The sequence below is a fragment of the Cynara cardunculus genome, assembly GCF_001531365.2.
Source record: "Cynara cardunculus var. scolymus isolate 2C chromosome LG 9, CcrdV1, whole genome shotgun sequence".
NCBI classification, from domain to species: domain Eukaryota; kingdom Viridiplantae; phylum Streptophyta; class Magnoliopsida; order Asterales; family Asteraceae; genus Cynara; species Cynara cardunculus.
In genome coordinates, this window is record NC_037536.1 from 11,156,532 (window position 1) to 11,171,255 (window position 14,724).

The 14,724-nt window shown below is 35.7% G+C and overlaps 1 protein-coding gene across 1 annotated transcript; it reads right to left on the reverse strand.

Moving 5' to 3' along the window:
* Positions 1-985: 985 nt before the first annotated feature.
* LOC112517940 (heat shock cognate 70 kDa protein 2) lies at positions 986-4,366 on the reverse strand. The gene is made up of 2 exons (XM_025125368.1): positions 4,078-4,366; positions 986-2,938 (listed from the first exon to the last, which is right to left on the reverse strand). Exons 1-2 carry the CDS (start codon positions 4,289-4,291, stop codon positions 1,206-1,208), a joined length of 1,947 nt encoding a protein of 648 aa, XP_024981136.1. The 5' UTR covers positions 4,292-4,366; the 3' UTR covers positions 986-1,205.
* Positions 4,367-14,724: the final 10,358 nt, after the last annotated feature.

Here is a 14,724-nt window from a genome sequence, read left to right on the forward strand (position 1 = left end):
CCAATCAAAACAAGTCTGTGATAATAAATGTCTCATTTGGTAATTTTAGTTGTAGGGAAGCATATGACCATTTTGGTAATATGGCTTCCAAAGAAGCATTGGCTCACAAGGGCTAGAGTTTGAAGTAATTCTCATTCAACCAAGAGGCCATTGCTAGGCTCGGATGGGAAATTTTTTGTATTATACCTATTGGATTCAACCTCTCCTTGTAAGGGAATTTTATGCTGAGGTTGCTACATCCAAAAGCCATACAGTACGGGTCAGGGGCACTGATATGTGTTATGCTCCTACCATCATTGACAACATATTTGGTATCATTCCACCCGAATATAATCAATTGGTGACCAATGTCACCAAAAAGGATGTCAGGTAGGTGCTGTTGAGACTTGCACAACTTGGCAAAACATGGAAGAATGCATATATATACATATTACAGGTCTCACATGATCCCAAGTCTATATATATATATATATATATATATATGTGTGTGTATAGATAATGATATATACTCTCATCCACACACTATCATAATCTGAATTCGATCAATGAGCAAATGGAATAAGCATAGACATGGAGTGGGAATGAGGCCAAGGAGAACACACGTTTTAGAAAGAGAAAAAAGCATCGTTCCCTCTCTTTAGTGGTTTGGAACCAGATGCACAATATCGACACTTCCCAAAGAAAAATAGATAGCTTCAGTAATTCTTAAACTTATTAGTGCTAGTAAATTTATTTGCTACGACTTGTTGATTGAATTTTCAATAACTTGTAAGTTGCATAAGTTGGTTTTTTAGCCCTAAATTAAATTCGAGAAAAACCTGCTGACATTTATTTTGCCTTTTCTATTTATAAAAACTTACGAGTAAATGTAACATGTAATTCTCGTGTGCAACGGTCTACGCTTTCAAGACCTCTAATACCAGCGGTCTTTGACATACCTTGCTTGAGCAAATTCGTCAAAAAGAACATATCAAAATAAGCAGAATTAGCCAAAAGCGAAACTTAAATGACATGAAAGATTAATAAAATCCAGAAGGCATTAACGCCTAACAAAATTCACCCCCATGAAAATAGGGGTACCAAAAGACCAAAACATAATAAGAGAAAGTGTATCACCAGCACCTTAAACATGATATATAGGCACTGCTTAAATGAAACTAAACAAACTGTAAAACAGATAAATCGAGCCAGGGACGACAATACAATTAGTCGACCTCCTCGATCTTGGGGCCAGCACCGCTTCCTCCTGAAGGAGCAGCGTCCTCGTCCATACCACCGGCAGCATCACCAGCTCCACCTTGGTACATCTTAGCAATGATTGGGTTGCACACGTTCTCAAGCTCCTTCATCTTGTCTTCAAATTCATCAGCCTCAGCAAGCTGGTTGGTGTCCAACCATGAAATAGCCTCATCGATAGCATCCTCGATCTTCTTCTTGTCACCCGGGGTCAACTTCTCGCCAATCTTCTCATCCTTCACGGTGTTCCTCATGTTGTAGGCGTAGTTCTCCAAAGCATTCTTGGCCTCAACCTTCTTCTTGTGTTCCTCATCCTCAGACTTGTATTTCTCGGCCTCCTGAACCATCTTTTCAATTTCTTCCTTTGAGAGCCTTCCCTTGTCATTGGTGATGGTAATCTTGTTCTTCTGTCCGGTTGTCTTGTCTTCAGCAGAGACATTAAGGATACCATTGGCATCAATGTCAAAGCAGACAGTGATCTGGGGGACTCCTCTGGGGGCTGGAGGAATGCCGGAGAGCTCGAATTTGCCCAACAAGTTGTTGTCTCTTGTTCGGGTTCTTTCACCTTCATAAACTTGAATCAACACACCGGGCTGGTTGTCGGAATATGTAGAGAAAACTTGTTCCTTTTTGGTTGGGATGGTGGTGTTTCTTGGAATGAGAACAGTCATGACACCTCCAGCGGTTTCAAGACCAAGGGAAAGGGGAGTAACATCCAAAAGAAGCAAATCTTGGACTTTCTCGTTGCCCTCACCACTCAAAATGGCGGCTTGAACAGCAGCACCGTAAGCAACAGCCTCATCAGGGTTGATGCTCTTGCAGAGCTCCTTTCCATTGAAGAAGTCTTGGAGTAGCTGTTGGACCTTGGGAATTCTGGTGGATCCACCAACAAGAACGACATCATGGATGGAGCTCTTGTCCATCTTGGCATCTCTCAAACATTTCTCAACAGGCTCCATGCACTTCCTGAACAGATCCATGTTCAGCTCCTCGAATCTAGCACGGGTGATGGTGGAGTAGAAGTCAACACCTTCATATAGAGAGTCAATTTCAATGGTGGTCTGGGCAGTGGATGAGAGAGTTCTCTTTGCCCTTTCACAAGAAGTCCTCAACCTCCTGAGAGCTCGGGGGTTGCCGGTAATATCCTTCTTGTGCTTCCTCTTGAATTCTTGAACAAAATGGTTGACCATTCTGTTGTCGAAATCCTCTCCACCAAGATGAGTATCACCAGCGGTGGCTTTAACCTCAAAGATACCTTCTTCAATGGTCAGAAGAGACACATCAAAGGTACCACCACCAAGATCGAAGATGAGAACATTCTTCTCACCAACGCTGGTAGCCTTCTTGTCAAGACCATAAGCAATGGCTGCAGCAGTGGGTTCATTGATGATACGCATGACATTAAGTCCTGAGATCACACCAGCATCCTTGGTAGCCTGACGCTGTGAGTCATTGAAGTATGCAGGAACAGTGACAACGGCGTTTTTCACTGTTGATCCAAGGAAGGCCTCAGCAATTTCCTTCATTTTGATGAGCACCATGGAGGAGATCTCCTCAGCAGCAAAAGTCTTCTCTTCCCCTTTGTAGTTAACAGCAATCATGGGCTTCTCAGCTGGTCCAGGGGTAACCTTGAAAGGCCATAGCTTGATGTCACTTTGGACAGAGGAATCAGAAAATCTTCTACCAATGAGACGCTTTGCATCTATAACCCAAATCAAAGTGAAAACAAGCTTTAGTGGAAAATTATACAGCAACGATACATGAAATCAAAATTGGGATTCTACCTTTATTTTTTCAGGTTACACAGTAACAATATATGAAAGCAAATTTGGGATTTCTTCGACAAATTTTTACAGAACATAATCAATTGATAAATGGATAAAGATACAAACTGAACAACAATTGCCGCTCCCAATTTATAAGCCAAACAAAAAAGAAAATTAACACAAGAAACTGTTTTTAGCAAGCAAACGATTTAAATAAAAGAATAAATGAACATTTAAAAAAATCACAAAAATAACATTAAAGTGATATCAGGATTATACATATTTATTTTAACATAAGTTGGATCCTTATATTATTGTTGTGCAAAATAATTTCAATAAAAAATAGATCGTATGAACATTTACTAAGGTTACACTCTGGAACCCGGAACAAAACCATATTGATAGATCTAATAGATTTTAGAGCAATATAAAACAACGTTTTATATTGCTTAAGTTTATTAAGTTTATAAAACAACGTTTTATTATTAGTTTATTACTTAAGTTGATTTCATAAGATTTAAATTGCAACCCCAAACTTGAAACATATATAAAAGTTCCAACAACGCTTTTTAACTAATAATATTCGAGATTTAAACATACGTTGTGCATCACATATTAAAGTGTGTATACTGACCAAATCATATGCACCCATAACGAATTAACAAGCAACGGTAGTGGAAAATGAACACGCAGAATACAATATCTCAGATCTTATTAACAGGCATACCATAAGCTAAAACACTTCCAATAGATCTATGGAGTTGTACCGACAAACAACAAATTTAAAAAGTGAAAACCACAGATATAGCTTGCTTTGACCACTAAGACATCAGATCCAGTAGGCTTCATAGTGTAATTAACATATTATGTATATTTTACTAAATAAAACCAAACAGACACAGATACTATAAGCCAAAATACACTAACATAGCAAAACATATCAGATCCAACGGTAATATAGACATAAATCACAACCAAAAAACTGCTTGAACATCAAAGATTCAAGATCTAAAATTCAAAAGCATAAAAATCTCGGATCCAATAAAAGCTCACGGTAATAGCAGAGAAAACTCACCAAAGACAGTGTTGGTAGGGTTCATGGCGACCTGATTCTTGGCGGCATCACCAATCAACCTCTCGGAATCGGTAAATGCAACATAAGACGGGGTCGTCCTGTTCCCTTGATCATTGGCAATGATCTCAACACGATCGTGTTGCCAAACACCAACACATGAGTATGTAGTTCCAAGATCAATACCGATAGCAGGACCTTCACCTTTACCGGCCATAATGTTTTTTCTCTCTCTCGAGTAGTGGGTGAAATTAGGGTTTGAGAGAGAGGTATGAGGGTTTGAGACGATGAAAAAGGATTGGTATATATGGAGTAACAAGGAGTTGTGTTGGGGAGTTCTAGAATGTTCCTCAACCGTTGAGATCGTTTTCAAACGCGTTGATTGGACGGCTACAGATCAAAGACGGAAGTCGTCTTCGCTTTTGGTCCAACCCTTCTCATTGTAGACCTAATTTTTGGGAGCCATTGATACTTCCCGCCGCCCTCCCTTTTTTTCCCCTTCAAAAACGTCATATTTTTAATTTTCAGAGAAATTACATTTTGTGGATTAAAAAAATCAATAAATTTGATTTGATAAATTTTGTCATTGTATTTAATTGATAAAAAATTTAAAAAATAATTTATTAATTGTTTGTAATTGAATAATTTTCAAAATTTATGATTATAATTTATTATTGTATAAGTATCTATTTTATGCCACTTTATAAAACATGTTTGAGAAATTCTTAAAAACAACTTAAACTGCATTCAGTACTACTCTTTTATACATAAAATCTTAAATCTCTTAATTATAACTTAAACTGCATAAGATACAATTCCATTAATGCATAAAGTCTTTCAAAACAAGAGGGCTCTTTATTTTCCCAAGACAATTTGTAGCGTCTCTTTTCCAAAACGTCGATTCAGGTGCAAAGTTCCTCTTTCCAAGGCCGAAGTTGTTGTAAATACATTCCCCCCAGGTGATGATTCACCCAAATCCAGCATTCATGTATGACTATTCATCTCTAATTCTTGTTTTAATTTCCATTTCTCTAGATTTGATCATCCCTCGCTCCATCAGATGTAAAGGTTTTATCACTTTGAAACCCTCAATCTTGATGTTCTTCCTTATTTAGATCATCAATTCTGGTTTGATTTCTCCATCGCTCTTTAGGTTTGATTTCCTCCGTCCAACTCCTTTTACTCCCACGTTGGAAAGCATATGAACTTGACTGAACTGAATGACCAGCCCTGGGTTGAGGTAAAAGAAGAAGGGATAAGATAAGACAGTAGCACCCACCATTTTGTCAGTAGAAGGTTATCCAGTTGATCTTCGTAAGTAAGTAAGTTTTTTATGTAGGTCAGTCTTGCACGCTAGTTTCACCACTAATTTAAACTAGCATGGAAACTAGCTCGAGAATTTCAGTGTATTGCGCTAACTTAAACTAGCACTGAAACTAGCCTGAGCCCAAAAATGCCTAGCACTAATTTTGAAGTGAGTTTAACTCAATTGGCAACTAGCTTGACACTATATTGTGTTTTTAAGCTGATTTTCAACATCTCGAGTGCTCGAACTTGCTTCGAATTACACTATAAATGAAAATATTGTAAGTATGTTTGTTCAAGTGATAGCAACACATGAATAACTTGGACTTTGAAATGTGTTTGTCTAGTAGTGATGTTTATTTGTGCTTAAATGCATAATAAATGACCAAACTTTAGGAAAAGAAAACATTGATGTTGGAGACATCCAAAACGGCCGTTGTTGATTGACATATTTTCTTTGATTCAAACCATTTTATGTAATATTGTAACAAAGTTTTAATCCAACTTGACCCAACAAAATTTGCACGGTTGGGTTGGGTTGCAGTGTATTTTTCATTGGATTGAGACACATAGGGATTTTCCTATTTCTATCCCTCCTATTGAATAAGGGATTGTAAAATTTATAGGGTCTTTCAGCTTAGGATGAATTTTACTAGATAACAGTGCACTGGACCCTTCTGTCAGAGCTACAATTTCATACTCAGTCAGCATTTTTTTACTCAAAATGTCTTTTAGAAACTTTTCATAACTTGACATAAGCTCGATATATGTTTATATGTAACTGTTTAAAAACATAAAAAAATTTCTAAATTATAATTCTTCCTTTAGATTTTTTAATCTTTGGGGATAAGAAATATAAGGAGTGCCTGCAATAGGAGAAAAGTCTTTTGAAGAGTAGGTGCTGGAATGGGTTTCAAAGTTGGTTCTATAATGGGTTTCGAATCAGCTCTACAAGGGATTATAGGATTGGTTAGGACAGATATTGTGGGACTATCACCAGATTGTGACACATCCATTACAATACTTTCTTTGGGTGTCTGGGTTTTCTTGGGTTCATCAGGAAATAGTAATGGAAATTCTAATCTTTTTGGAATGACTGTAATATCAATGGGCCTAACTATGGGTTGAGGCTCACTGGTACTATCTGTTGGTCCCAAAAGGGTCTACAAGAATACTAAACAGTTTGTAGAAGGGGGGGGATGAATACAAGCACAATTTTCAAATTTAAAATATATATTGATAAAGAAGATCAATACAGATTTTACAAGATTGTTTGCGGAAAGATAAGTTGAGAGAAACCTATCTAAACAACCTTTAGATACACACAAAGATTAGCAAGATATAAGAAAAATAAGTTGAGAGAAACCTATCTAAACAACCTTTAGATACACACAAAGATTAGCAAAATATAAGAGAAGATATTGCTGGGGGGTTCTTTTACTTAAGCTGAAAGAAGCTTAAAGTAAGTATGAGTAAGAGAGTGATTATCAACAAATCAGTGTATGATCGCTGGAACTGAAATTACAGATACATAAATACATCGAAAGGAAAAAGGGATTATCAACAAATCAATGAAAGAGAGGATCAACACAAAGTCTTAAAAGTCTTAAAAACAACTCATAATGCATTAAGTATTACTACTTTATGCATTCAGTCTTAAAATCTTTTAATCTATAATTAAAATAACATACAGTACAAATTACCAATGTACATTATTATCTTTCCTTTTCATGTTCCCAAGATACTTTTAACATATTTCACTCATGACTTCACTGTCTCATGCCTCTATGTCTTCTCCTCATCATGTGAGATTCAAACTAATATTCACCATGAGTCATTAAAAGTTCTCTCATTCATCTCTCATTTAATTGCTCTAGAATTCTCGGTCTCGCTCTCGATCTCTTGATTCTTTGCTCTTGTTGTAAATCGAACACATTTATGGAGTCATTTAAATATGTTGGATTTTAAATATATTGGATTTTAAACTGTTATACAATTTTTTTCATTGATAGACTGTAATTGAAACCATAACTCTTATTTATTCAATTTGTATTCATATGTAAAGATCAAGTGTAACTTATATTATCGTTAAATCTTCTTATTAAAACCAGTGAAACTTCAAAATTGTTAAAATTCACGGCTCCTACCATATTGCACGGGTACACAACTAGTATTATAACATTATAAAGAAAAATATAATATTTAACTTAATATAATTATGTGGATATAATATATTATTTATAATTTAACTTTACATAATTGTATATATATAGGGTTTATTTCAAATACAACCTATTGCATTTGTACAACCAATGCAACCCAATAAANTGTTGTTTTCTTGAAGTATCGTTGTCTCTGAATGAATTTCAAAACAAGTTCATCAGCGATCACTGAACAAGCTCAGTGTATGATCGCTGGAACTGAAATTACAGATACAGAAATACAATGAAAGGAAAAAAGGGATTATCATCAAATCACTGAGAGAGAGGATCAACAATTTTGAAAAGAATTTTAATGAAAAACCTGTTTCTGAGGATGTGTATTATAAAAAGAATAAAACCAAAGAGAATTCGAGGAAACAGAAGAAGCTTACAAAGAAAATTAAACAAACAGTTCATCTTTCATTTAAATCTGATGATTTTATTTTTCCTGTTTTAGATAAAGCATTGAGGTTTAAGAAGGTTTAGACAGTAAAAGAAGAAGAAAAATCTTCAACTCAACAAAAGAAGAATAATTTTACTAAATCTGTATTAAATGATTCGATATTGAATAATTCTGTAAAAAGATATTCAGTTGATGAATTGTTTGATATTAGAAATGGTAAAAATAATTCTTCTCCGAGTGGATTGAATGAGTTACTTAAGTCTTTTACTTCTTTTAAGCCTTATCATTTCATGCATTCTGCTTTTTCTACTTTATCTAAGAAATTGCATATTAAAGAACGTTGGTTCAGTACTTACAGTATACCACCAACGAATATTGCGCTTAAAGGACCAAAACTAAAATATGTACCAAAACCCAATTGATTCACTTTTGCAGGTTAACCGGCATGTGTGGTTCTTAGACTCCGGAWGTTCTAAGCACATGACTGGTAGAAAAGAATTATTATCTAACTATGTTGAATCTTTTGGAGGTACGGTAAAGTTTGGAAATGATCAATACGCGCCTATCCTTGGATACGGTGACGTAATTTCTAGGAATTTAATGATTAAGAAAGTGTCGTTTGTCGAAGGACTTGGACATAATATGTTTAGCATAGTTCAATTTTGTGATAAGAATTTAGAAGTCTGTTTTAAAGCTAACCAATGCAGCATCCGAACTACTAATGGTAAGGAGCTCTTAGCTGGAATTAGAAGATCAAATATCTACACGATTGACCTATCCAATACACAAGTAGATATTGATGTCTACTTGATATCCAAGGCATCCTTGAAGTAGAATCTACTATGGCATCAGCGTCTTTCGCATTTAAATTTCAAGTATCTGAACAAGTTGGTATGTGACAACTTGGTTAAAGGAATCCCAGACCTAAAGTTTCATAAAGACCATGTATGCGGCGCATGTGAGATGAGCAAACTGAAGAACGCTTCACATAAGCGGAAGACGGAGTTCAACAACGAACGTCCTCTACACTTACTCCATATAGATCTTTCTGGTCCTATGCGAGTCCAAACCATCAATGGAAAGAAGTATGTGTTGGTCATAGTTGATGACTATTCCAGATATACCTAGGTTCATTTTCTATGGTCAAAGGATGAAGCGGCCGAGACAATAATCTCATTCTTGAAGACAGTCCAAAATAATCTGCAACTACCAGTTCAGAAAATCAGAACTGATAACGGAACATGATTTAAGAACAATACACTCAGTTCATTCCTCGAATCCATCGGTATTACACATACATTTTCAGCAGCCCGGACACCGCAACAGAATGGTGTCGTTGAGCGAAAGAATAGAACATTGGTGGAAGCGGCGTGGACATTACTTACCTGCTCAAAACTTTCATTATTTTTATGGGCTGAAGCAGTGGCGACTGCTTGTTTTACTCAGAACTGATCCCTCGTACACAAAAGGTTTGCTAAAACTCTGTATGAAATAATAAATAAAAGAATACCTAATATCAAATTTTTCCGAGTTTTTGGTTGCAGGTGCTTTATTTTAAATGACAAAGAGGACAGAAGGAAGTTCGTTGCTAAAGCCGATGAAGCGGTCTTTGGCTATTCTAAGACATCTGCTGCATATAGGGTCTACAATAAAAGAACCAAAATCATCAATGAGAGCGTGAACGTCTCCTTTGATGAAGTGATTGATGTGGCTTCTGAACAATTCAGTTCAGGACCCGACTGATAATTACCACTACGCGGAAAGCTGATCAACCTGAATCTTCTAATTCTATTAAAGTTGATTTAGATTCATTATTTGAGAACTTTAATGAAGAATATTTTGAAAATAAATCTAATCAGTCTAATGATTTGTCAAGGAATATTCATAGTGAACAACAGTTATCTGGTCCATCTTCTGATGTGCCAGTAACTGAAACAGAAGAAGAAACGGAAGTGGTTGATGAAGAAATAGAGATGGAAAATCCTAACAATCCAGTTCAGCGTGAAGAGGGTGAAAATTCTGAAGTGCAAGAGGTATCGGTCAAACAAGACGAAAATATTCTACCTCAACCAGATATTCAATCTATTTCAGTTCCAAATTTGAACCTTCACCTGAACCTATTCCGATAAACTCCCCAAGTACTTACACTGATCAAAACTCAGATCAAAGCTCCTACATTCCCCTACCTCATAGCAAGAAGTGGATCAGAAATCACCCAATACATCAAGTTATTGGTGATCCATCAGCACCCATTCGTACACGGTCTACAACAGCTAATGAGTGTCTATATTCCACGTTCTTGAGTAATATTGAACCGACTAAGTGTTGGTCCCTTGAGGGTCTACAAGAAGAGTAAAACAATTCGTAGAAGGGGGGGGGGATGAATACAAACACAATATTTTTAAATTTAAAATATATATTGATAAAGAAGATCAATACAGATTTTACAAGATTGTTTGTGGAAAGATAAGGTGATATAAACCTATCTAAAAAATCTTTAGATACACACTAAGTCTTAGCAAATACAAGAAAAGAAATGCTATAGAAAAGATCTGTTGGGTTCAAGTATGTGCGTTATTGATTGTATTAAAGTTCTCCATTTTATATGCTTTGTAATTAGTGATAATCAATTCTGTAATTCTCAGATTAGAGTTGTACTTTTCTCTCAAACAATCTATAAGAGATTTGGTGATAATTTCTCTCTAAACTTCATCTTATTTCTAATTCTTGAAGAACATGATCAAAATTGTATGAATTTCGGCATTTCAATTGGTATCAGAGCAAGCTGCAGCAATTTGATTAGAGGATTAAACAATTTTTCAAGAATTTTGCACGAATTTTAGAGGATTGATCGATCTGTTCTTCGTGTTCTTCCTCTGTTCATAGTGTTCTTCGCTCCAGAATCGATTTTTGGCCTAAATCGCTTGAATATTGACTGTTAATTGTTAAATCTTACATCGCTGAATTCGCAATTTGATATAGAACAATTTTGATTCACATCGCTTTTGAGTTTAAACAAGTTTTGAATATGTTTTGTTCGATTTTTGAGTTTTTGAAATCTGCTGGTGTTCTTCAAAAATTCATATTTTTTCATGATTTAATCCAATTTTTTGGTGAAAATTTGTTAAAATTGTGTTTTTGCTTGAATATTAGTCCCGTTAACTCTTGATCGATATAAGTGAATATCGCTTAAAGCTTGTTCGATTTAGACTTGTAATATTTATGGATTGATTTTGTTCGGATTAGGTTAAACCGAGTAAGTCTTGATCGGATTAAAAGGTAAATCGTTGGACTCTTGTGCGATTTAGTGAACGATTTAGGTAATCTGCTTGGTAAGTCGTTTGTGTTTTGTGCGATTTATCTTGTGAATCATGCGATTTATTTGAAGTCCGGTTGTAACCTGAGCGAGTTTATGAGCGATTTAAGTGTAGTGTTGAGCGATTTAGTGTGCGATTTAATTGATTTGATTGTATGCGATTTAAGTGATCGGATTTTGACTTACAAGTTTATTGATCGTTGTTTGACTTTGACTTCTTGAACGTTCGTGAACGGACTTTGACTTTCTTTTGTGATCGATTTAAATCATTGACTTTTTGAGCGAATTTGATTTTAAGTGGACTTGTTTGTACTTTGACTAGTTGACTTAGTTGACCTTGACTTGTTGACTTTTTACGTCCGTATTTCATTTTGAAAATTTGGCTAAGTGTTGAAAACGTCCGATTTGAGATTTTTCATCCAAATTGAATTTTTACTCCTTGTCCGTATTGAGTTTTGCTTTGTCCTTAAGTGTTGAAACTCACCGGATTTCTCTTCCGGATTACGTGATATCTTTGTGCGATTTAAAGTTTCTTGTTGTCCGGACTTCTAATCTGGATAACTTGTTTTAGTTGAAAATTTCAAGTCTTCTTTGTCCGGACTTCTAATCCGGATAAGCTTGACCGGATTTCTAATCCGGATAAGCTTGTGTGCTTTAATTTTTCTAAGTCTTGAATGTGTGCATATTCTTGTTTGAGGTTTATTTGATATATTTTTGAATACTGATCCTTTAATACAAATTTTGAACTGCAGTTGATCCTACATCACACTAACTGATAAAATGAGTTCAAGGGAAGCAATGACTATTGGTACTAACACCAAGCCACTAGTGCTGTTTAGAGGAGATTATAATCAATGGAGGGACAAATTCCTCAATTTTATAGAGAGAATGAAAGAAGGTGATCTGATTATGGTGTCTTTGATGGAAGGTCCTGCTATGTTTTATAGAGAGACACCTGCTGTTCCAAAAAAAGAAAGACCTGCTTAACGAGTCATCAAGGAGAAGTTCAGATACACTGCACAAAGAGAAAGAGAGAGCCCATGCTGATGTGCTTTGCAAGTCCTACATGATGCAAGCACTGACCAATGATATCTACCCCAGTATTGACAGCAATAAATCAATTGGTCACAACATGTGGATTCAAATTGAAAAGATGATGATGGGTTCTAGAGTGGGAACTCAATTAAAGATTATTAATTGCATTTCTGCGTATGAATGTTCAAGGCTAAAGATGGTGAGAGCCTTGATGATGTCTATGATAGACTTATCAGACTGCTAAATGAGCTGACAAAGAACGGAATCTCAAAAACTGTTATAGAGATAAATGTTAAATTCCTCAACAATCTTCAACCAGAGTGGAAACCATATGCTAATCATATCGGATTCAACAAATCATTATCTGATATTGATGTACATGAAATTTATGAAACTTCAAAGTAGAACGAGGAACAAGTTTTGGAGATCCGTAATTCCATGAAGAAGAAAGAAAAGAAAGTTGCTGATCCTTTAGCTTTCGTGTCTAAGAAGAAAGCAAAGAGCAGATCTGGGAAGCAAATGAAGGAAGTAAGTCAATCAAGCGAATCTGAAGAAGAAGAAAGTAACAGCTCAAATTCAGACTTTGAAATGTCTGAATTAAAACATGTCATGGCGATGCTGACTAAAGCATTCCAAAAGAAATTCCAGAAACGGCCACACTCGAACAATCAAACATTCTCGACCGGCTCGAAATATGAATTTAAAGACAAATTCGGCGAGAAGAAGAAATATGAAGAAAAGAGGTTCGAGAAGAAGCACGAGAAGAAGCCGGAAGAGAAGAAGAAGTTTGGGAAAGGTGTAGCTGATGATCACACAAAATGCTACAACTGTGGCAAGCTAGGCCACTTTGCCGTAAACTGTAGAAAGCCGGTAACTCGAAATGCCGACTAATACAAAAACAAATTTCTTCTCTCTAAACAACGAGATGTGGGGAAAGCACTCATGGCTGAAGATGATCACTGGCTAAACGTGACAGCTGAAGAGGAAGAAGCTGAAACTGTTGCACATGTCTGCTTGATGGCTAAATCTGATAACTGTTCTTCAGATGAAGGAGAAGAACAGAGTGCGAAAATGGAAGAAGAGGTATTGGAGCAATCATGCATAAAACAGATGCATAAGATGATGCTCAAACTCCAATCTTTTCAGCAAGAATTAAAAACAGAAAAAATGCGTTCATATAATTTTGAAAAAGAATTAAAAACGCAAAAAGAAAAATACATCAAATTATTTGATGAAAATGCTGGAAATTTGGACTGGGCTAAATCTTTGTTATCTGAATCCAAATCATTTGATGAAAAGTCCAATATCATAAAAACCGAATTATCTGATTTCAAGGAACAATATAAATCATTAGAATTGGTTAATGAAGAACAAATGGTTAAAATAAGTAAGCTTGAACTTTAAATAATTCATTTAAATAAAAATTTGAAGTCCAAAGAAAAAGTTTTGTATAAAAGAGGACAAACTGATCAAACCATTTTTCTAAACAAACCAATTGAAACAAGGTTTTTTAACCATCGGGAAGGGTTGGGTATGTTAGATCTAAATTCAACTTTGGTATTGATCTAATACTCTAAATAAGCTCTAAAACAATTGAAGTGCAGCGGAAATATTAATAAGAGCAAAAATAGAGTGAGTAAGTGATTAGAATTTCTAAACACACCAAGAACACACAGTCTCAATGAAGAAGATGAATGCAAGAAAATTGCTCCAAAGGTTTTTCAATTAATTCAATTGAAAATTTTGACAATTACAATACTGGAAGCGCACAGTTTACAAAGGCCCTATCCGCTATTTATTCTAGTTCCTAACGACCTTAGAGACTAGATCTTGACACGTGTCTTCATCTGGGTCATCCAAAGAAAGTTGATTAAGCCCTAGTCACGTGAGAAGCACATGCGGCTAACTACCTTCGAAAATTGTTAGAACAGAAACTTCACAGAAGACGAAAACCGCAGACCCTCTGTGAGCCATCTCAGAGGCTCTGCTGTAAATGACTTGCATGTTCTTTTGATCAGAGGACTATTTTCCAGAACCTCTGTGAGACGTATCAGAGGTTCTGCCACTCTTCACTTGTTYGATCATACGGCTTCTGTCGCTAATCCTCTGTTGTCTTCTGTGGAGTTAACCTTCTGTCAAGACTTGCAATATACTTTTTCTATACTTTTACAAGATAGGAATAATGGAGCTAACAATCTCCCCCTAAGTATTGAAAAAGTAATTGTRGACAGTTGGGTGCAAGATTTGACTTAAGGAAAAATACAAGAGGAGATTAATCTCAACCTCTGCAAAAAAATTACATTACTGAAAGAAGTAAAAATTGTGCAGGCCTACACTATTACAAAAGTTTACTCAACAGCAGAGTCTGGATAATCGTCTACAACATATTG